General features: G+C 43.1%; 4 protein-coding genes across 4 annotated transcripts; 3 read left to right on the top strand and 1 right to left on the bottom strand.

Moving 5' to 3' along the window:
• Positions 1 to 121: 121 nt before the first annotated feature.
• LOC135342490 (uncharacterized) lies at positions 122 to 1,874 on the top strand. The gene has a single exon (XM_064539220.1). It carries the CDS (start codon positions 153 to 155, stop codon positions 1,872 to 1,874), a length of 1,722 nt encoding a protein of 573 aa, XP_064395290.1. The 5' UTR covers positions 122 to 152.
• Positions 1,875 to 2,126: 252 nt separating this feature from the next.
• LOC135342489 (serine carboxypeptidase S10 family member 1-like) lies at positions 2,127 to 5,932 on the top strand. The gene is made up of 11 exons (XM_064539219.1): positions 2,127 to 2,300; positions 2,455 to 2,641; positions 2,960 to 3,154; positions 3,456 to 3,586; positions 3,794 to 3,866; positions 3,965 to 4,011; positions 4,161 to 4,210; positions 4,583 to 4,646; positions 4,706 to 4,795; positions 5,157 to 5,498; positions 5,758 to 5,932. The coding sequence occupies exons 1-11, from the start codon at positions 2,196 to 2,198 to the stop codon at positions 5,800 to 5,802; spliced, it is 1,329 nt and encodes a 442-aa protein (XP_064395289.1). The 5' UTR covers positions 2,127 to 2,195; the 3' UTR covers positions 5,803 to 5,932.
• Positions 5,899 to 10,785, bottom strand: LOC135342667 (EGF domain-specific O-linked N-acetylglucosamine transferase-like). The gene is made up of 12 exons (XM_064539467.1): positions 10,530 to 10,785; positions 10,135 to 10,243; positions 9,823 to 9,935; positions 9,547 to 9,758; positions 9,166 to 9,269; positions 8,675 to 8,767; positions 8,141 to 8,368; positions 7,827 to 7,888; positions 7,739 to 7,766; positions 7,260 to 7,351; positions 6,907 to 7,009; positions 5,899 to 6,180 (listed from the first exon to the last, which is right to left on the bottom strand). The coding sequence occupies exons 1-12, from the start codon at positions 10,772 to 10,774 to the stop codon at positions 6,013 to 6,015; spliced, it is 1,557 nt and encodes a 518-aa protein (XP_064395537.1). The 5' UTR covers positions 10,775 to 10,785; the 3' UTR covers positions 5,899 to 6,012.
• A 186-nt stretch (positions 10,786 to 10,971) lies between these two features.
• Positions 10,972 to 22,880, top strand: LOC135342594 (ras GTPase-activating protein nGAP-like). The gene is made up of 20 exons (XM_064539365.1): positions 10,972 to 11,114; positions 11,656 to 11,741; positions 12,685 to 12,733; positions 13,767 to 13,870; positions 14,605 to 14,756; positions 14,989 to 15,109; positions 15,459 to 15,607; positions 16,166 to 16,366; positions 16,734 to 16,880; positions 17,031 to 17,115; positions 17,443 to 17,553; positions 17,973 to 18,069; positions 18,222 to 18,301; positions 18,391 to 18,569; positions 18,931 to 19,076; positions 20,007 to 20,082; positions 20,376 to 20,466; positions 20,873 to 21,274; positions 21,572 to 21,774; positions 22,170 to 22,880. The coding sequence occupies exons 1-20, from the start codon at positions 11,009 to 11,011 to the stop codon at positions 22,744 to 22,746; spliced, it is 3,162 nt and encodes a 1,053-aa protein (XP_064395435.1). The 5' UTR covers positions 10,972 to 11,008; the 3' UTR covers positions 22,747 to 22,880.
• Positions 22,881 to 22,885: the final 5 nt, after the last annotated feature.

Raw genomic sequence — 22,885 nt, 5'->3', positions numbered from 1 at the left:
TTACTGCTGTAACAGATTAACAATTCCTTCTTATAGAGTAACAATGTGTAACAGTCCTGCTGCCTTCATTAGGAAAACCCCGTGTCACACCTGCACCCACATGGCTTTTTGTATTGTGTTTTTGTAGGTTTCTATTCATTATCAGATTAATCATGGACATTCCCGGTCCCATACTGCTCTCCCTCCCTACTGAAGTACTGCTCCATATCACTGACTACCTGCCTGCCTATGACAAGCTATGTCTCCGTATCTCCTGTAAGAGGTTCTACTCTCTCCTCAGTGACCCTCATGCCTGGAGTTCCCTGGTGTGGAAGAATTGTCGCAGAAGAGACCAAGATTTCAAAGCTCTTAGACTAGCACTGGGACTGTCTCGCTCGTATGTCCAATATGTGCAGATAACAGAGTCACAAAGGTTTCCAAATACAAGGTTTTTCCCTCAAATCGGTCAATGCAAGCAAATACGCTACATATCATTAACTGGCACATTCTCGAAATACCTATTTGTGAACACACTTGAACTTTTACTGCGTGAATTACCATCCCTGTACTGCCTTAGTGTAACGGGAAGTGAACGTTGTGCTATGATTGCTGCTAAAGTTTCAAAAAGTCTGCAAGTACTCCGTATGTATACAGAGGATGCAGTGGATGCTGTGGATACTTGGAAAATGTGTGGGTATATGCCTTCGAATCTGATATTGCATTGCTATCCTTCCATAGACGGTTATTTTCTACGCAAACTAACGAGTAGTGACCACCCAGCACAGTTGTCTGTCTACCCAAACAGTTCCCCAATTGCTGGAAATGTGGTCAACAATTATCCAATTGTTAGTTTGTCATTGTATCCGAATGTTGAGTTGTTAACTTGCCCAATCACATCTGTTTGTTCCTCAGCCTTACATTCCTCAGATTTGATTGTATCTCGTGGCAACTCCTCCAATCAAGATCCTGTCAGTGCTATAGTGTGCAGTGAATCTCTGAATGTACTTACATGTACTATTACGATGTCACTTTTGCCATCAAGCATTGAATCCCTGTTCTTGGCTGGAACAGAAAAGTTATCTCCTGCTGACCTTACACTGGTCTCTGAGTTATGTCCAAAACTGGTGTGTCTTAATATTCAAGATTGTACAGACGCTTTACAGAGTCTACTAGGATTAAGTGATATTAGTTTAAATTGTGCGTGTTTGGCTGCTCTGAACATTCAGGGAATTCATAATATTGAGAATGTGTCTTCTCTCTGGGAGGTCCTATCAAGGATGAGGAAACTGCGTTACTTGTCAGTGAGCTATCCAAAGAGCCGTTTTGATGAGCGTTGTGTTTCTCGTATGAATGTCAGTTTGGCACGGATGAATTTGTTTGTAAGTGGTATCTTTTGTGATCATAATGTACCTCTACAAATCAAAATTCTCTTGCCAGCTTTCCGAATGTTGCAACACTTACAAATCACAGTCAACAAGCGGGTGTGCTCATGTCTCGACCTAACTACTGTTCTCCCCAACTTGCCTTCCCTCACACAGCTATTCGTTGTTGTCCTCCCTGATTCGGGCAATGGCCGCCGGCTCATGTTACCCACAGATCCAGATTGCTACTCATCTCTGAAGAAGCTTAGTATTCATTGTCAACAATTTGATGTTTCCGATGATCTGGCTCTCAGTCTCTCTAAATCTCTATCTCTGATGTATCTACAACTCTATGTTGGATCATGTCCTCTTCTGATTGAGCTGCTAGCCAATTTCCGTCGGCTCTGTGAATGTTATGTTAGGTGTTTCAACAGAGATCACGCTGGAGTTCAAAAGCGAACACTTAGCGATTATGGAATATGTGGATTTGTGAATTTGCAAAAAACATTTATTTGGCCAAAAGAATTATTCTGATTGTTAGAGATTTAATTGAATTTTCATTGGTAATGCTGCCTAATAATCCTTATCACACAGGGTGGGTGTGGCAAGATATATAATAATTATTATAAGCTTGATGGGGATCTTCCTTACACACCAAGTAAGTGATAACCAATTTATTGTAGACTACCTGCACCAATAATTCATTTTTATATGGCTATATAATTTTTTGCCCTTTGCACGAGAATGCAGAAAATTGACCATAATGTGTGGGTGGCTCTAGCTCTAGATGGGTGTGCCTTCAGCCAAATGGCACATGTCTCTAAAAATAAACTAGCTACAGAGACGGATTGAAGGATGGCTTCTAGTTTGCTGTTTGCCACGCTTTTGCTCCTGCCCTGCCTTGCCTCTTGTGCCTTTCCCTGGCCAGACAATGTCACACAGCACAAGGGATACATTGAGGTATATTGTGCCACCGGAGATAGTGTATTCAGCGCACAAAGCTGGCTAGGCTGTGAGGCTCTACTACTAACCATGCCTACTGTACTACCTAGGCTAGGATACAAGTCTTACAAAACTGGATTCAATGGGTGTAATACATTATCCATGTGTGCAGGTGAATAAGACTCATGGAGCGAACTTGTTCTACTGGTTCTTCGAGAGTCGTCAGACCCCTGAGAAGGACCCCCTGGTGGTGTGGCTCACTGGGGGGCCGGGCTGCTCAAGCATGCTGGCTCTCCTTGTTGAGAATGGCCCCTTCCTTATTCCCGAGGGCAAGACTGAACCAGAGATCAACAAATATGGTGAGTGGGTGCGTTTGGAGGAGAAAATTTAGCATCGCTCTGGTAGCATGTGTAGTCATTGAATTTTGTTTTACATTTTGTGTGATTTAATTGTACTTTTTAATATTTAATAGCTATAGGAAATATTGTTATTAGGTCGACCTCGGATCTGTACAGTGCTGTATTGGTAGCTTGATATTGTGGAGAATGTGCTCTTTGTAGATACTTTCGAAGGCTGATTTGTTTGAATAAAATACCAATCTCGTTAAAGCACTAAATTGAGAATGGCCCCAGAAGTTCTATACAATGTATCGATTATACTTGCTCCATTCCATCCAGGCTGGAACTCATTTACCAACGTGATGTTTATTGACCAGCCTGTTGGCACTGGGTTCTCGTACGTCACTAGTCCCCTGGGTTACGTCACTAACGAGAAGACCATCGGCACAGAGCTCTGGACTATGATACAGGAGTTTTACGCTTTGTACCCTAAGTATGCCAACCTGGACCTCTACATTGTGGGAGAGAGCTATGGTGAGTGGGTGTGTGTGTGAGGGGGTGTTAGTGGACCTGTGGGAGAGAGCTATGGTGAGTGGGTGTGTGTGAGGGGTGGTTAATGGAGAAGTACATTGTGCTGTTAAATTCTGTTTCATTTCTTGACAGCATTGAGAGTACACAAATTTTACTGTTTTGAAAACCATGCACTCAGCCAACCTTTGTTTTAAGGAATTGTGTGAGATGATTTCTCGATTACTGTATTTCCCTCCCCCTTCCTCCCTCCCTCCCTCCCCCCTCCCCCTCCCTCCCTCCCTCCCCCTCCCTCCCCCCCTTGCAGCTGGGCACTATGTCCCTGCCACTGCTCAGGTCATCCTGGAGAGCAACTCTGTCTATGTCAAGAATCTGAAGGGAATTGGCATTGGGAACGGATGGGTAGACCCGTACATTCAGTACCAAGCATATGCACAGGTACGTTATATCAAGTTTCAATTTGTTTTTGCTAGCAATCTTTGAGTAACTCTCAATTTGAAATTATTAATTACTGTATCTACTTTCAGTTTGACCTGGTTGACCTGTACAGAGTATGTGTGTATTTGACCTGTGCGTGTGATGAACCAGCTGTTACATCATTGACACGTACTGTTTCCCTCCTCACCCTCACATTTCACATAATAGTTTGCTTCGCAAAATAAGCTGATCAACGAGTCGACAGTCAAGATAGCCGGTGTCATGTACGACGCCTGCAAGTGTGAGTATAGCTAGCATGAGTAACAGTGAGTCAGTGTACTGTACATATACCAGGACATGCAATTCTTTAAACTCTGAATGCCTCTCTCTCTCTTGCAGTGCTTATAGACACTGGTGTGTGGTTGGCTGCCTTCCCCGAATGTCAGGTGAGTGGCTTCAGCTGAGTCCTTCCCCCTTATCCTGTGTTCTAGAACAATTAACGCATCTTTTGAGTTTACTTTGGAAGTTGTTTCCAGTATTATAATACCTATAATTATACACAGTTGTAGATTTCATTGCTGCGTGAACACTGCAGATTATTGAGACGTTTGTATTGGAGGCTGCTGAAATTCACTTGGGACGTAGGTTGGTATGGGGTCTTCATACATGTAGGTATGGGATATGGGGCATGTGTATCAGGGTCTTCACACATGTAGGTATGGGGTATGGGGCATGTGTATCAGGGTTAGCAGGATTTATTTCAGGATGTCCAAGAGGGGGAAAATACTTAACCCCAAATTTTAGGAGGGCGGAGGTGGCATCATTTAAAATTCCATAACTTTATACCAATGATCTTTTTTGGATTTTCTGAAACCTTAGAAAGAGACCTTTCAAACGATTTGTTTAAATCCTGTAAACATGTGGCGGGGGCCATATTTGGGCCAACCTCTAACCCTGCTTAGGTAGGTACATGTATGGGGTTTGTGTAGCAATCACTGCCTGTTTTAATCACTCCAGTGTCAATGTGTACGACATACGCAAGAAGTGCGAAGATCCTCCACTCTGCTACAACTTATCCAGGGTAACCAGTACTAGACATAATTGACTGGATACTTGAAAATACTTGTGTTTTTTTGTCAGGTGGGCACATTTTTGAACCGTAAAGATGTCCAAGCAGACCTGGGAGTGAATCGCACGTGGGAGTCCTGTACAACAGGCATACACTTACTGGTGAGTTGAAATCCATTTGCTGGTTTTTAGGCTCAATATTCCCCCCTCTTTGTAATTATTATGTAGCTATAACTAAAGCCCCGTTTATACGAGGCCTTTCATCCGGATTTGACCGGATTAGGTGTCATGTAAACAGGGCTTAATTAAGATTTGCGCGTGTAACATACAGATACAGTGTGCATAACCTTGTCTCCAGGTGGACTTTTTGACCAAGCGTTATACCTTAGAGCAAAATTGGCCTTTAGGGACATTCACATACAGCTTTTTGTAGCAATTAACAGCATAATAAAAATTACGCTAAATTTTCTATGCTGCTGGGATTCTTGTAAAACAGGCCCTAACATAATTACAGCTGTACTGATGTAACTATGTATACGGAGTGTACACACTAGCTGTTGTTTGCAGTTGCTTGGTGAGTGACTGGATCAAGGATTTCAAGTCGGCTACTGGTTACATCCTAGACCAGGGTCGGAGGGTGGTTGTGTACAGCGGGAAGGAGGACTACATCTGTAACTATCTGGGGGGATCGGAGTGGACCAACGTGACTAAATGGAAGAACCAGGAAGCGTTTGAGAAGGCATCCCTTGTTCAGTTGAAGGATGCAGAGGGAAAAGTGATCGGGGAGGTCAAGAGTGGTGGAGGGCTTTCCTTCGTACAGGTGGAGGGAGCGGGACACATGGTACCCATGGACCAGCCTATAGCAGTGAGCAGTAGATATATTTAAGTGCAGTGCAAGCAGTTGTTATAATAAGACTATGAACTATACCTTACTAAACGATTGATGGACAATAATTATTGTCTTCCTCATAATGATTTTAAACTATATACTTGTACACCACCTTACACTTGTTCTGAGCATACAACTATATATGGCGTACAAATTGCTTGCTACTTAATAAGCACACATCACTATTATGCATGAAGAGTGCATGGGGTTACTGTTATAACTTATTTCCCCTCAGGCTCTGAACATATTGGACCACCTGGTCAACTCTCCTTTCCCTTAAACAATCCTCCCCCCTCCCCGAACTATGAACTATGAACTATGAACTATGAACTGTTACTATATATAACCTATATATAACCTTTTAAGTTTTGTACAATCATGCCAAATAAATTATTATTTTGTATAACGTACAGGTTATTGAATAAAAAAAAATAAAAAAAATGCCTTGTGTGTTATAATACTGACATGCATATAAAAACTATAAGCTCCCCTACAGTTCATTATGAGTATGTATGGTCGAGTCTTTAGCTCCTAAATAGGCCATTTTCCGTTGTCGAACCTCCTCCCCCAGTGATGTGCTTATTCTCATGAACTCTTTGAGGTCAAAAGTGTAGTTAGTGAACTTGGCGTGATGAGTGCCCAGGGTGGGGTGCTTGCCCTGAGGGTGTGTGTGTGTGGGGGTGGGGTGCTTGCCCTGAGGGTGTGTGTGTGTGGGGGTGGGATGCTTGCCCTGAGGGTGTGTGTGGGGGGGTGCTTGCCTTGAGGGTGTGTGTGTGGGGGGGGTGCTTGCCCTGAGGGTGTGTGTGTGTGGGGGGGGTGCTTGCCCTGAGGGTGTGTGTGTGTGTGGGGGGGGGTGCTTGCCCTGAGGGTGTGTGTGTGTGGGGGGGGTGCTTGCCCTGAGGGTGTGTGTGTGTGTGTGGGGGGTGCTTGCCCTGAGGGTGTGTGTGTGTGTGGGTGGGGGGGTGCTTGCCCTGAGGGTGTGTGTGTGTGTGGGTGGGGGGGTGCTTGCCCTGAGGGTGTGTGTGTGTGTGTGTGTGGGGGTTAATCACATCCATGCATTAATTATGCGCTAGCTATAGCTGAAATCTCAGGTTTGGGAATGACACACTTGCACTTAGCAAGGCAGGCAGCCCTAGTGGTTATAATTACTGGGGAATAGCTTGCATTAAGAATACCACCACAATATACACATGCAACCAAAAAAGATTGCTTACTGTTTTAGTAATCCGACAGAATAACATTATTAAATTTTGTTGCAGCTGTAACAAATTTTTTAACTACACAATTCCTTCTTAGAGTAAACAACGTGCGTTGTATTATAGTCTTCAGGAGAATGACTAATTATTGAGAAAATGGTTAATGATCGAGCCCCTCCCTCCCTCACCTCTGCCTCTGGCCACACCTTCTCCCCGTCCTCCCAGGTGACGTAGCGTACCCCCCTCAGTCTAGCCAGGTCATGGTAGCACCGAGGGTCCTCTGTGTTGTAGCTGGAGCGAAGGAGACAGTAACAGACCTACCCAGCTGTATATTACTAACAAAAACACAATAATGTTTTGTGGATATTTTAATGTAAAATAATAACTTGTAAACTATCTACATGTATATAATTATATAGCTTCTAACATTGTTAATAATCCTCCTCATAGAAATTGTGAAGCGTTTGCAATCCACGAATAATTGCATGTACAAACAGGGAAATGCAATGCAGCTCTGGTAAATAATTTTGTGGCTGCTCACATTTCGAAGACTCCAGCCCAGTCTGGTTGGAAGAGCATGTGAGTCAGTCCTGAGCCATGCATGCCCATGAAAATGTCCGAGTTGTGGCTCGTCTGTGTGTGTGGAATGTGTGTGTGTGTGTGTGGAGTGTGTGTGTGTGTGTGTGTGTGTGTGTGTGTGTGTGTGTGTGTGTGTGTGTGTGTGTGTGTGTGTGTGTGTGTGTGTGTGTGTGTGTGTGTGTGTGTGTGTGTGTGTGTGTGTGTGTGTGTGTGTGTGTGTGTGTGTGTGTGTGTGTGTGTGTGTGTGTGTGTGTGTGTGTGTGTGTGTGTGTGTGTGTGTGTGTGTGTGTGTGTGTGTGTGTGTGTGTGTGTGTGTGTGTGTGTGTGTGTGTGTGTGTGTGTGTGTGTGTGTGTGTGTAAGGGGGGGGGGGGTAGGGTAATTTAGGCATAAGAGTGGAATGGAGTTAGAATGGTTGGAAGTTTTGACAACTGTGGACTTACCTCGATTTGTTTGAGAAATGGATACACTCTGAAGAGGGAGATTGTGTTTTCAGTACGTGTCTGATATGTTCAATCTATAAGAACTCACTTTGCCTTGTAGTCTACGACGTTCACATCAAAGTACGGTACTCCCTTCAGTGCTGACACCAACTGCAGAGATAGGTTCATAAATAATGCAAAATCAAAATTAGTAATCTCAATTCATGGAATTACAAGTAGTCTACTCTAACTGCCTACTTCATTCTACTGGTCGATTCTACTGTCCAAACTACTGGCTTGTTTGTTCTAATGTTCTAGAAATGGACTAGAAATGGAAGAACACGTCTGTAGAAGAATAACGAAAGGAAGAAACAAAATCTTCAGCCTCTGGTATACAGCGTCTCTACCCTCCCTCCCACATACCTCCTCTTCATTCACAATTCGTCTGTGTTTGGTACTCCTAGACAACAGCGTCACTCTCACTCTACTAGGGTCAGAGGTCAACTGCTCTATACCTAGCCGATCAATCACATGTTTACTAAATGCCTGCATGAGGCCGGAGCCATGGCAACCAGGCACTAGGTATGTGTTGTAGAAGAGACCATGTCGCATTCTAGCCAGCAGTGGGAACATGGCATCTCGGAAACACACCTGTGTAGAGAGAAGCGATGGAGGGAAGGACTCATTGCATTGAACTACAGCAAAAAGGGTCACATAGACAAGAGGTTAAATCAGTAGGAAGAGAAAAATTTGAAAGAGTTGAATACATACGTAATAGTATACAAAATTCGTTTACGTAGCAAGTTGTCCTATATACACTGTACATATATATCACAGATTACTGACTACCTACACTCGAGACTAAAGTTAGGGACTCTTAAAATAAAAGATGAAACAATTCGATGAACAGTATTCTTTCAGAGGTAACAAATATTAGCAAACAAACGACCCACTCACTCTTTTCCCCTCAAAGTCTGAGAGCCTCTTGAGAGGGTGTCTGGAGAAAGCTTTCCACGTCTCAGAGAACAGGTCCATATAGGTACGATAAGACTGCACGGGGGGAGCGTGGGTTACTATGGAGATATAAATACAATAATACTGGGGGCGTGGGTGAATTGATATAGATGCCAATTTATCAAATTAGTTGCACACACCTACATAGCCCACGCTTCTTTCTTTTTCTTTCCCAGAAGATTTGGGCCCAATAGAAAATCATTGAATAGAGCTATGAAAGAGCTACAAATACAAAACTGAAAATGGACAGTCCCACCCAACTAGAGTTACAGGCAATCGAAGTTCAAAACGTTCAGTCGGAATTTTTGATTGGTAACTTGGGCTAAGAAGTTTGGGCAACGGACAAGGAAAGAGTGAAATATTTGGTCCTAACGACACTTGTCAACACTAATTGTAGTTTATGCTGTTTCTAAATATTCTTTGTGTAGACTTACTGTGTCCCACATGACTATGAAGATGTCGTCAGAGAAGGAGCCATTAATGTGCTGAGAAGCATACAAGTTGAAGAAGTCACAATAGTGGTGGTACAGGTTGATACCTGCATTGTAAACAGATTCACAATACCTCTACCTACACTGCTGTGGCATCAACCATATCTATGACCATACATTGTATCAGGTGCATAGTATAATTATCACACAATAAAAGAGATTCTTTACCCAATAGTAGTATACTGTACATACGTATGTATACACAGAGAAATCAGATCTAGTTATAGTCGACACCAGCTAGCTATAGTCGATATTTTTAGGAGAAGTAATATTTCTCCCCACACTCAAAATCTCTCCACACTCAAAATCTATGCTCTTTATTACCGGCATCCAGTTTAATAAAGACTGTTGGCTTGGTGACCACCTCATCACACCCCTCCCTCCTCCCGGGCTGGAATGTCAGATTAGTGTAGCGCTCCAACTCGGCGTACCAGCTCTGTAGCGGAGACTTATGCTCACCCTGACTACGTAAAAGGTCAGAGTTCAAATCGCAGTGACCTCCAACCTCTCCCTCTTGGAAAATGTCCTCGAGAAAACTGCATAAATAAAGTAAATGAATTTAAGGAGATATACGTGTAGCTACAGTTATTTTTGAATTACCTTTTGTATTTTCCTTCAGTTTTGGACATTTCTTTGAATCTTCTAAAGTCAATATACAAGTTCCTAGCTCTGCAGTACCTCATATTCTCAGAGCACTTGAGCATAGAGTCGCCCTGGAGAGATAAAAATGACAGTCTATTATATTTACATAATAGTAACAGTACCACCCAGGTAGCTAACAGTGGAACACAACTGTATAGTCATAATTATGGGGCGAATTACTCCCCTAGCTCTATTCACCAACAAGCCATGAATATAATTCTGAGACAAGATAGAATAACCAGAGTAACTTGAGCTCCCCATCCCACCCACCTTAACCTGAGGCTTGCACAGTGTTGTGAGAGAGTCCATCTCTTTCTTGACGTAGCCAAAGTCTCCTTGTTTCCAGAAATCCTCTGCTTTGCCCTCAATATTTGTGGACCTAAGTAACATTTTAGGAGCTGAACAAAATTAATAGATTTTGGGTTAACCAGTCTACTGTGTCGGGTTAGCCAGTGTTTTTAGCCAGTGTTTATGGCTACTGATAAAAATTAATGAAATGTTTAGACCCCTCAAACTGTTAGTAATGACAAGGGTTAGGCTCAATTTGGTGGTCTAGAAATGTAATGTGTAGACGACTCTAGTCTATCAGCATGTCTGTTGGTGAGTTGAATTTAGTAGCTAGCTACAGTACAGACAAATGACACCGAACTTATTGCACGGCTCACCAAGGTTTGGCTGGTCCCTCACATTGAGGCACAAATAGTCTCCTCTCCTTGCTGCACCTCTTCTCATACCCCCAGCAGAGCTCATCAGCACCTCCCTGGGGGGTACAATCCTCCTTGCACTTGTAACCAGACAACATGTGGTCCACTGTAGTTCCATTGTGCTGGCTAGAACTAGCATTTTGTACTGTCAGTGAGCATAGGAAAAACAGTGCCAAGTACACACATCTGGTCCTGAGAGAGTCCATTCTTTCACACTTGTCCTCCCTCTATTAAAACTTTGCAGCCAGGTAAAGCGAGGGCAGGGCTGGCTGCTGAAATTCTACCACATCCGTAAGAAGGGTGTGTCAATAGTAGACCAGGTTGTGTATCTAGCAGAAAGATTGGAAACTTGATCTGTGTAGAGAGCTTAGTAAAGTGTTAGTGGATATTCACGTTGAGTTAGTCTAAATTGTATACATTCCTGAGCACACCTACATACCATGAGCCAGCTAACGGGTGGTCGCTCCCTCAAACGGTTCTCGCTATTCAACATGGAACAGAACAGGCTCCAAGGCTGGCTGTCTGTAGCTAACGCCATTGAGACAGGTAAGCAATGTCCAGGCTTATGTAAGACAAGTATATGCTGCCATTGGTAGCCAGTGTGATAAGACATGAATTTGCTAGTTCTTTTGAAGAAGGTGAATATAGTTTTTGGCTTGTAGCTAGCTACACCCTTGTGTCAATGCTGTTGGTTCATATTTGTTGGGCCCATGGTAACAGCAGTGAGTTAGTGTGCTAGCTCAGTTGGATGGCTTGTGCCAGTCAGTTGTTGTAAGTGTTCTCCACTTAAGAAGGTTGCCAAGAATGAGTTGTCATAATAAAAAATTATCGTACGTGACATTGTCTAGAACACTGTGCATGTACGTACCCGTACAAGGGACCACACCTACCTACGTATGTATACATCTGTATAGTCCTGATGGACAGATTTTTTTGTCACGTCCGAACAACATTTTTGCAAGCATATTTACAACTGAGGACACCAGTCAAATGAGTGTGTGGTCGTGTGTATATTTCCCTGTGGTATATTTCATGCACTGTTTTTGTTATTGTGGGAAGAGTGTTGTTTCAGCTGTGTCTTCTGCAGACCATCTCGACCAGTTGGAATGGCAGAAAAAGTACGTTGTGCTGGACAAGGATGATCGTAAACTGTACTTCTTCAATGACACTGAGGTGGGTGTAATCTACAGGTTCAATCTACAAGAGTGTACGTACTTATTGGTAGCTTATCACTTGGCTGCACAAGTGAAATTATTTTTTTAACGTGTACGCTAGTTTAGATGTTTAAAGGAGTGTCTGTAGTGCGATTAAGTGCTGTTTTGGCTTTCCTTGTTTAGTGATCAAGTATATTGAATAACTGATGGATGCACACACACACACACCGTGTTGTGTAATCTATAGCAAGGTCAACTTATTCAATCGTCACTGTAGCGCTACATTTGCAAAACAACATAGATGAATAGATAGGGTAATGAGGCTGTCTGTGTTTTTCACTCGTGTTGACCCAACACTAGGAACCGGACCTATAAGTACCTACCGCATGATACATGTATATGATGACTCCCTAGTCATGCTTACAATGAATGACACAGGGAATTTGAACTTGATCACCCCCGTGAAGTATTTTTGTAAGTGAACAATCTCACTGTATGGTGTGTGTTTCAACCTGTGCTAGGCGGCCACCTCTTTACTACAGCCACTGTTTGGTCTGCCCAAGGTGTGACCATTATGAGCAGGCTTAACTGTTAGCATTCTAAACTGCAGAGCAATAGTTCTCTAGTCATAATGGCAGCTATTGTGTAGAAGAAGAAGTGCTACTATTAACAGCTATTCAATCTCTAGTTAGAGGCTTAATCTACACTAGGCTAGGGGAAGCTGTGACTTTGAAGCCTGGCTTTCTTACGGTTTCTTTCCGTGAAAAGTTTTTACAATACCAGTTTACTTTTAACTTTGGTTGTTGTTATTTTTTCTGTGTAGAAAACACATGCAATGTTTTCTCACTTCTCACTTACTGTAGTGTAATTCATTATTATGAGTACATTAGTTGTTGTATATAATTATATATGACTCTGATTTTGCATAAGACTATCACATGACTGTCACATGATCCCTGCAGTCTGTGCTATCGTCATCTCCCCTCTCTCCGGTCAAGTTCAATTATCAAGGTGAAAAAATATTTATTATAAATGAGCGATTATTGACGCTAATTCTTTTCCCATTGTTTGTAAGTAGGTTAGTACACTTAGCTTTCTTTGATTGCAATTCCCCAGTGTATGTTGTCAAAGCAGTCTATTTAGCATACAGTGAAGTTTCCGAATAAAAGACACTGGGAGAATTTTATGTGAAGATTATCGATTTACAAAAACAGCTACGTAGTGTGTACAAATTAATGCTACCATGAAAGCTATCGATAATTTTAAGAGGTTGTCATTTATTAGAGTGGTCCTCTAGCTATTTCATTGTGTACGTTATCAGCATTTTGATTACTTGCTTCACAGGAAACTTAGATCATTAATGAAATGCACTTAATTTCCTATCAAAAACTCAATCGAGTGAGTAATCACCCTCCCATGTATTAGCCAGTGGTGCATTACCTAGTATACACTGTACAGTCAGTCACTGTCGCTGTTGTGGTTCAATTCATCTCCTCTAACTTCCACGGGGAAGTGATTAGAATGTGTGGTACATGGTATAGATCAAAGCTACACTGTTAGTGTATGTACCACCTCTCTCTTTCTCTAATTATAGACATTCTTAAGATTACACAAAACTCCTAACTGGTTCACACACCTGTATGGGAGTGTACTGTGTGCCTGCGTGTATCTTATAGAAAGCTGTAGAGCAGACAACACAGAACCCATGCTCCTTTGTATCGTGTGTAGTCCTTTGATGTGATCGTTTGTTTGTTTGCTCTGTATATAGTATAAGTGTGTGTGTGTGTGTTGAGGTTTGACACAGATGAATTAGGAGCACTTTGTTTTATAGAGAGTGGCTGTCCTTTTGTTGGGGGAGGTTGAAAACAATACAAATGTAGTGTGTCCTTTGTAGACAAGTTATACTGTTTATAGGGGTACCCCCACACACCTTTACACATGTCACACCCTCACACCCCTCACACCTCACACACACCCCTCACACACACCCTCACACCCCTCACACTTCCACACACACCCCTCACACCCCTCACACACCTCACAGATGATCAGGACGGGACAGCTCCCACTACTCTGCGTAGTAAGAACACCCTCTCTGTCGTTGACCCTCAATTCAGCAGCTTCCAACGAAACACCAGACAAACCAAAGTAAGTTGAGCTGACTCAATTACTAGTCAACATACATGGCAACAGACGAACCTTATAGTAATGATCTGGGTTATAGCTCCAATGCAATATATCACACACCATTAGGTTATTGAACTTCTCTTGTTTGTGTTCAGTTGGATTACAAATTGTTTGAAATGTGTGGGAATAAAACCACTGTGCTCGGTACCTGGAACTAAAGGCAACATTGGTCATATAGTGGGTTAGCTAATTGGTCACCCAAAGCTTTCATGTGCTGTAGGTGCAGCTTTTAGCCACTTTACTCACTTTAGTGCTGGCAAGAGTGTGTCAGCTTGCATGTGCATGTATGGAGGTGGTGGGGTGGGCGGGGTGGGCGTGGCCCTGGCAACCTCCCTGTCCACACACACACACATGTGCTTTTGCTCTATTCTTTATAAGCAATGCCACATCTGTATAATTAGTACTATATAGGTGTTGAAGTACATGTACATGCATGGATCTACACTTCCTATACTACAATGTTATTATAACACCTGCTTCTAGTAAGCTTCCTTGTATTGTACCAAAGCTGAATCCTAAATAGCTGTTGGTATCTACAGGTACTTGCACTCTAACCTGAATGAATGCAAGAACTACACTTAAAAATTAGGGTAGAATGCATACCTGCACGTAGAAATTATCTACCTCAATATCCATTCCATTTATAGCTTATGGTATGAGCATGCACACATTCACTGGCTGTATATTCTTTACAGAGTCTAAGAGATCGAATGAGAAACACCATCAGTAAGAGCGTCAAGAAGAGTACCAAGGGGTCAGAGAATCTGCTACCCCCCTCGACCACTGGTGGGGGGTCAATGAGAGTGAGTCGATCACGGAGCTTCGGGAAAGTGGACAAGGTTGATCAGTAAGTTCACTAACTTTTGGGACTGTCATTTTAGAGTATGGATCAAGGCATGTTGAGCTATATAACTGCATTTACATCGACATGCATGTACATGTAGTTGATTCCTTCCTACAAGGTAACCGGTAACCGCTGATTATGCTCCCCTATATACTTGGTGCTCTGAATTCAGTTTTTTGCTTCTTGAGTCCCTCACCATGCACCCCAGGTTACTGTGTTTCTCCCCTCCTCACAGGTGTCTCACTTTACCCAGTGTTGCCTCCAAACTAGGCCACTCTATGGAGAATATTCACAGAGTGAGTAGTCACGGCGTACCTGAGGGACGTATGCTCTCCCTCGGTGAACACGGCACCTTCGTGAGTTGTACCTGTAGTGTTCTGTGTGTGTGTGTTGGGGGGGGGGCTGTAAGGACGTGAGATGTTGTAGTGTTCTGTGTGTGTGGCTATAGGGACGGTGCTTTGTTAGTTGTTAGTGTGCCGTGATTTTCTCCATTCTGCTATATAATAATACACAGCCTTTAGATCCATTTGTGTACTACATGTATATCATGTGATGTAGTGTTCTCTGTATGATCATGGTACAACGGAAGACGTGATTTTCTGATACTAGTACTGTACTTACCTACACTTGGTATAGAATCACAGTACCTACTGTTATGAGTTATGTACTTTCAACATCTCTAACCCCACCCACCCATGCATCCAGTTGAACCTGTCTATGCGAGGCACGCTGAGTATCCTACCAGTCCACGCGAGTATCTCTCCTCGTCACTCGTGTTTCCGTATCATCACAGACAGCGACATCCTCTACGCCTCTTGTGGCTCTCATCCGGAGCTTGATAAGTGGCTCACAAAGTACGTGCATAGTGCTATGATCTTTGTTTAGCTACGTAGTTGATAAGATCTACATGAGAACTACATGGGAAAATTGCCTCAGAGGAAGTACATGACTATATAATAATGGGGTATGTACGTGTACATATATGTTCCTACTACATGTACCTGCAATTTACTTAGTATCCCTTTGCCAAGTAATTGTATTGTAGTCACAAGGGCAAGGTTTGTGCATGCGCACTAGTATCTAAATGACTGTTTTGTCGGTGTCCATGTGATTTAGAAGCCCTCAGCCACTTGTAGTACCCTCGTGATACTAAAGCAGTGCCTTTGGGCTTCTAAATCTCATAGACACCTCCAGAACAATGTCTAGGTATTATAACTATAGTTTTCCCACTTGTACAGCTTATACTAAGTAACAGTCTACATGTTGCTCTCTAGCTATCCCATAACTGAGAATTTGAAGTATGCTATGGAGAGGGGAAAACGCTGTATTTTCCAAGGTCTTTGAGCCTCCCTACCTACCGTACATATACATGTAACATGAATTTATATATTCTGTTATTTTTTCGTTCACAGCTTGCAGAATTGCCAGCGTCCTAACAAGAACCACCTTCGCCGACTGGACAGTCAGTTGTCCATCTGGGTGCTCGAGGCTCGCAACCTCCCACCCAAGAAGAGCTACTTCTGTGAGGTGTCTCTGAATGGGGTCCTCTATGCTCAGACCTGTGTCAAAGTTCAGAGCGAGATTCTCTTCTGGGGAGAGCCTTTTGTCTTCAAGTGAGTGTTTTTGTGGGTATCGCAAAGTCTATAGAATCAGTGGATTGAGACATTCCTCTCCCCCCCCCACACACACACACATTCAATGACCCCCAGCCTAATAGTCTATGCATTGTGAACCATAGCTATGCAGAGGAGCTTGTAAACACACTGCCCCCCCCCCACACACACACCAAATGACCCCCTTGTACACACAAACACATTCCCCCCTTTCCCCCTCCACATGCACACGCTCAGTGACCCCCAGCCTATACATTTCTGACACCTGTGCACAAATACATTACCGGCCCCCTTTACACACACACTCAGTGACCCCCTATACACAAACGTATCACCCCCTTCCTCCTCCACACACACACACACTCAGTGATCTTCCGCCGCTGGGTGCCATCTCTGTGAAGATCTTCAAAGAGAACTTCAATCGTAAGAAAAGAGACAAAGTACCGACAACGGACATGGGCAAAGTGGACATCCCCGCCCTCGTACTGGAGGGAGGGCAAGTGCTAGAAAAATGGTGAGTATGTAAATACAGCGTGTCAATAGTGCACAAAATAACTACACTGCTCTCTAGGGGCATATATTTTCGTTAGTGCATATCCCTGAAAAGTCCTAAAATTGCTCTTACAAACACTCCCCTTCACTCTCCTTATGTACCCTCCCTCAGGTATCATGTGACGATACCGACCAGTGGGAAGGGTAGCTCCAGTCAGAAGGAGGTGGTCTCCCTGAGGCTGAAGCTACAGTACCAGGTCAGTAGTACTTACACGTGTAGTACAGTAGAGGCGTCTGTTCCATTTCTTTAATTTGGCCTCTACTGTAGTACAGTACATATACGTGAGCATTTTTAGGCTTTCCCTAGCTGTAGGTGGTAACTCTGCCAATGTACTTTCTAAATTAGCAAACAAACACAACAGTGAGGCCATAACAACCACTTAAGGCAACTAGAGTATCTAGGTCTATACCTAAATTTGAAAAAACAACCACTCTCAAGGCAACAGTACTAACTGTATAGGTACAAGCTCTCAGCCTCGGTGATGATCGACCTAAGCAGCTATATTGTCATTGTCCTGCTGTAGGTGGTGTCCATCCTCCCACTGAAGGCCTACGATGAGTTCCTCAAGTACCTAGAGTCCAGCTACAGTGTGGTGTGTGATGTGCTGGAGCCTGTCATCTCAGCCAGAGCCAAGGTCAGTGCATGCATGCATGCATGGTGTCATGAGTGCATGCTGTCATGAGTGTAGGGGCTTCCTCTAGCAGAAACAGATACCTTAATTAAAGCAACATTTGGTATAGTCTGTGTCACAGCTAGCCAGTAGCTGATTGTGGAGACTGCACATGACTGATGTAGGTAATCTGTTTTCAGAGGTTTGTAATCCCTCAGGCCTTGTTTATATTGAGATGTTGCTGTTTTCATGTATAAGGCCTGTCAATGCTTTTTTTAGATTGTACAGTGTAAACGATGTGTACACAATACAAACAATATATTGCTTCTACACAGTTAGTTACAAAGCACCATTTAAATGATCATGTTTGCCCAATGTGAATCCCAGACCAAAGTACATGTATATAACAATATTAATGTTAATCCATCTCTCTCCTTCCCTAGGATGACATAGCCCAGACCCTGGTGAGGATACTGCAGGTCCAGGGGAAGTCGAAGGACTTCCTCTGTGACATCATCATGGCAGAGGTGCATCGCACAGGTGAGTGGGTGGATACCATGGTTACATACATAGTCGTCATGGTTTTAACAAGTATTGTCATGCATATACATGATTGTCATAGTTATACACATGTCATGTAATCATAGTATTCGCTTGTCTCACTCTACATGTTTTGTGTGTGCCTATTACAGAGAATGAGAACTTGATATTTCGCGGAAACACGTTTGCTACGAAAGCTGTGGACACGTACATGAAGATGGTGGGAGAATTGGTGAGTCCTCTTATAGCTAGTACTGTGCACACCCACACCACACACTCACACACATCACACTCACACCCACACCCCACTCACACACACAGTATCTTCGTGAGGCGCTGAGTCCGTTCATCCAGCACCTGCTTGAGTACGAGGAAGACACTGAAGTGGACCCTCTCAAGATGGTCCCCGGCGCCTCTCTAGCGGCCAATCAGATCTCTCTCACCAAACTAGTTAAGAGGGCGTGGCTTGACATACTCTCATCTGTCAACAGGTTCCCGAGGTGAGTAATGAAGTAGAGAGATAGAGGCATAGCATCAGTTGCTAAGACTTACTTAAGGACTAAAATATGAGGTATTTACAGGTACAGTGTATTCTCACACAAGTCTAGACTTTAGTTTTGGGTGAAAAGCTGTCAATGTGTGTGTGTTTATGTATAAATTCAGAAAATCTTAGTAATTATAATTATACTCTGTCCAAGCAAATTGATGAATGAATTAATGTTTTGCACCTACTTTGTTCTAAGATAGTTCTAAGTAACCTTTTGTTCAGTGTATGCGTGCACAGCTGCTACAAGTGCCTGCACACAGTCATAATAAGCAGTGTATATGGGTACTAATACGTTTACTGCATTCCCCCCACAGTGATCTGAGAATGGCCCTGAACGCCATCCGGCAGCGATTTGGTCCGTCCAAAGAGGACACGTGTTTCAAGCTCATCAGTGGCTCCATCTTCCTGAGGTTCCTGTGTCCAGCCATCCTCTCCCCCAGTCTGTTCAGGCTCTGTCAAGGTGGGTACATGCAACAACACTTGTGTGGCTATGCCTGTCTGTTATCTATGGTGGAAATTAGAAAATTCTGTCATCTCCCAAATATGAATAACATCGTTAAAACAAAAATCTCTTTGTAAGCTTTCAGAAATCATTAAAATTGAACCCACAGAAGTCGAGTTATGGCAATTGAAAGAGTTCTGGAGCCATTGATTAACAGGGGAGGGTGTGTGGTTGAACATCTTTAACTTTAGTTCTGATGATCCTATTTCAAAATTTTAGGATTTTCTGAAAGCTTATTAATTGAAAGAGGACCTTTCAACTTTGGTTGGGCCCATGATGTTTCGCCTTTGAACTATGGGCTGAATTACTTACAGAGGATTTCTGGTTGGTAGATTGGTTGGTAGATTGATTATGCTACTTTAAAAGTTGGAAGTGCAGCCATATAACCATGACCACCTCATTCACACATGTTCACATGTCTACATGAACTTCACTAAACGCAATAATTGTTAGTGGACATGCTTGGCCAACTTTTAACTAGCATTCAACGAACCTGAAGTCCTATATACGGTATGGTCTAAGCAACTCGCAGTATGGTAGTTGTGAGTGTTAGTGTACGTGTATCGCAACTTTGGTCTTAGAATTGAAAGCATTGTACGTACAGTGGCTGATGGAATTCTATACAATGCTCTGAGCCTAATCACGAGAATAGTACAATGAGCTTTGTGAGTAGAGAGAATACTATATTTGGTTATTGGTAGACTATATATAGTCACAGTTCTGCTGCACACATGTGGAGTGACATCTAGCGAGATCAGTCAGTAAATATTGACCAGCTAAGAAGTACGCCCAGAGGTAGTTCCTAAAGGGATGAGGGGGATACCCGGGTACACAGTCCTACATGTATATACAGTAGTGTCATGGTGATCTTCCCCTCTCCCCTAATAGAGTACCCAAGTGAGAAGACAGCCAGGAAGCTCACTCTTGTGGCCAAGATACTCCAGAATCTAGCAAACTTTGCCAGGTAAGAGTTCTGTGCGTTGCTCCTGTATCAATTGCTCTGGTATCGAATTTCACTATTCTTGCTGAGTATGCAAATGTCTCTCTACAGACTAAGTCGTGCCATTTTGTAATTAATATTTTGCTAGCTATCTTGAGTGCCTATGATTTTATTAGGTATGGATTGTTGTCCATTGTCAATAAGTAAAAGAGTTTCCTAGCTATCATTAAATCACTGTACCCCCAGTACACCCCAGTACCAGTTTCTAAGGAATTATATGATATATGTCATTTATATCCCCTGATGATTGTCCCCAGGTTTGGTGTGAAGGAGGAGTACATGTGCTTCATGAACGACTTTGTTGAGAATGAAATCCAGAACATGAAGGAGTTCCTTAACAAGATTTCAGTGAGTCGATCTTCAGCTGTTAATTTGTTGTACCTCTTTTTGTAGCGTCTCTCCGGTAGCTTCTGTGTACACAATGTCTATCATAAAAGTGTACTTGGGCCTATTTTATGTACACACATGTATACATAATAACACATGTACAAATGTACATGTATTTACTGAGTATGCAAATATCTCTCTATCTATTATATAGACTAGGTACATGTACAACAAACATGGACATGTATTGCCGTTTTGTAATTTGTTGGCTAACTTGAGTGCCTATAATTTAGGTATGGATTGTCTCTTGATTTTCATGGCCTTACACTAACTACATTGTAGATACGGAAAAGGAGCTACTAGCTTGTTTTATAGACACTGGTACTTTCTCTCTTCCTCTATATATAACCCTCCCCCCCTCCCCCAGACCCCAGTGTCCGAGGCTGACCCAGTGGTGTCCTGGACCGGTCGCCATATTGACCTGGGACGAGAGGCATCCATCATGCACTCCACACTCACCAGCCAACTCAAGTCCATGAAACTCCCAGAGTTGCAACTGCAAAAACTGGACTCTCTGGTAGCCTTGCTAATGCAACTAAGCAAGTCACAGGAGGACGATCTTGAAGATCCTTTCTCCTCAACTTTTGAGGCTCTGCGGGTCATGCAGACAACGATTAGCACGTTTAATACAGACAGAGAGAATTCAGAGAGCTCATCCGAGTATAACACTCCCGCTGGTTCCCAGGCAACCTCCCCCGCCCACGAACAGAGCCCACCCCCTCCTGAGGGAGGAGATACAGCTAAGAACACACTCGGCTCAGCAGCACAGGTGAGAACATGTGTACTAGTGTAATATCAGTCCACTGTCTTAGTTCAACCGTAGCCTTAAAAGTTGTTAAGTATTGAAGTACAATGTACATGCGTTTTTTTACTTTGATTTTGGACATCTCTTGTACGGTGGTTTATTGTGTACCTCTAATAATTATAAAGAAGCGTGGGGTATCTGCATTTATATAACTGGTGTATCCCTAAAATGCCCCCCCTACACACACACACTGCACACCCACCCCACCCCCCACACACACACTGCACACACACACACACACACACACACACACACACGCAGGTGCTGAGCCAGTCCCCTGAGATCCAACGTTCCAACAGCTCCCCCAGCACTTCTCCCACACACATCTCACGTCTCGTCACACACTCAAAATCCTCACAAGACCGCAATGGGATTCATCGACTATCAGACACGGAGATACGAGTGATGGACCGCCTCCCCTCTCGGAAGATCTCCACCGATCGCTTTAGTAGAGGATCACTCAAGTAAGTGGAGTTACAATGAAATTAATTGTTCCAGTAAAACATTACAGACTCTTTCATTTGTATCCTTATAAACGTGCAGCTCCCTGTAAATAATTTATAGTAGTTCAGATACGTAGCTTATTACATGTATACAGTGGAACGAATCCCTCTATGTATAACGGACACCTTTGAAGAACAAAGTTTAGAGTTTAGAGGTTGTTTTATACACTCAAACTGTTTATTTAAGACCTGGGTTGCCTGGCCTTAATATGATAATTATAGTTGACCTTTCTTCAGGGATGGCCGTTGAGAGGTGCTGCTGTATGCATGTACATTATCATACGTAATTGTACGACCAGTTGTAACCATGGTGAACAGCTGCTGCAGTCTTTAACAACAATTGCTTCTCCCTCCAGGCTTGATGATCATGCCACTGTTGCTGATTTGAGAATCGAGAATGTCCACCTGCGCGAGCAACTCGAGTCGCTACGTAAACAGTTGTCACAGCAAAACGAAGAGACGGAGAAAGAAAGCGATAGATTACGAAAACTGGAAGAAGACAGACGTCGATCAGATCACGAGCTAAAAAATCTCCGAGACAGTCGAGGCAAAATTCTTCGTGGGCTCAATACACAGACTGAAATTGCTTTGATCCAATTCAAGAGAGACTTTGAGCATCTTCGTAAGCAACTGGCAGCTAAAGATGAGATAATTGCCGTGCAAGAACGGAGGATATCAAGTCTGATAGAGTCCAATACCACGCTGAGGAGTGGGCTAGATGAGCTGAATGCCATACCACGACACGACGAGAGCGATAGTGATGAACTAGACGAGGACGTTCGTGCGAGGATGGTAGAGTTGGAGCGCTCTGATCGGATGGTGAACGGACACGCAATGGCTATGTCCACAGGTCCCGGTAGAGAGGGTTCTTCATTTAATGCCGAGCTCCAGCAAGTGATCTCACAGCTTGAGGGGGGGAAGTTTGACTTGTGATGAACTCATGCGTATGGAACTGTAGTTACTTATTAATGCGTTTTATTCATTTCATACAAACCCATTCCCATGTGTGATGTGATATTGTTTGTATGTTGTGTGGCAATGATTGTAAGAAAAATTATAAAAGAAAATTATT

The sequence above is a fragment of the Halichondria panicea genome, chromosome 10, assembly GCF_963675165.1.
Source record: "Halichondria panicea chromosome 10, odHalPani1.1, whole genome shotgun sequence".
In the NCBI taxonomy this organism is placed as follows: domain Eukaryota; kingdom Metazoa; phylum Porifera; class Demospongiae; order Suberitida; family Halichondriidae; genus Halichondria; species Halichondria panicea.
This window is presented reverse-complemented; position numbering and strand designations above follow the sequence as displayed.

What these genes read in the sequence shown, in the direction of transcription:
- LOC135342594 (XM_064539365.1), top strand. Translation starts at nt 11,009, where the DNA reads ATGAGCCAGCTAACGGGTGGTCGCTCCCTCAAACGGTTCTCGCTATTC. An exon ending in GGTCAAGTTCAATTATCAAG is followed by an intron (nt 12,734 to 13,766) that starts GTGAAAAAATAT and finishes CACACCTCACAG; the next exon opens with ATGATCAGGACGGGACAGCT. An exon ending in TCGGTGAACACGGCACCTTC is followed by an intron (nt 15,110 to 15,458) that starts GTGAGTTGTACC and finishes CCATGCATCCAG; the next exon opens with TTGAACCTGTCTATGCGAGG.
- LOC135342490 (XM_064539220.1), top strand. Translation starts at nt 153, where the DNA reads ATGGACATTCCCGGTCCCATACTGCTCTCCCTCCCTACTGAAGTACTG.
- LOC135342489 (XM_064539219.1), top strand. Translation starts at nt 2,196, where the DNA reads ATGGCTTCTAGTTTGCTGTTTGCCACGCTTTTGCTCCTGCCCTGCCTT. An exon ending in AGTACCAAGCATATGCACAG is followed by an intron (nt 3,587 to 3,793) that starts GTACGTTATATC and finishes TTCACATAATAG; the next exon opens with TTTGCTTCGCAAAATAAGCT. An exon ending in CCATGGACCAGCCTATAGCA is followed by an intron (nt 5,499 to 5,757) that starts GTGAGCAGTAGA and finishes ATTTCCCCTCAG; the next exon opens with GCTCTGAACATATTGGACCA.
- LOC135342667 (XM_064539467.1), bottom strand. Translation starts at nt 10,774, where the DNA reads ATGGACTCTCTCAGGACCAGATGTGTGTACTTGGCACTGTTTTTCCTA. An exon ending in CAGACTTTGAGGGGAAAAGA is followed by an intron (nt 8,369 to 8,674) that starts GTGAGTGGGTCG and finishes CTCTCTACACAG; the next exon opens with GTGTGTTTCCGAGATGCCAT. An exon ending in TGGGCTGGAGTCTTCGAAAT is followed by an intron (nt 7,010 to 7,259) that starts GTGAGCAGCCAC and finishes CCTTCGCTCCAG; the next exon opens with CTACAACACAGAGGACCCTC.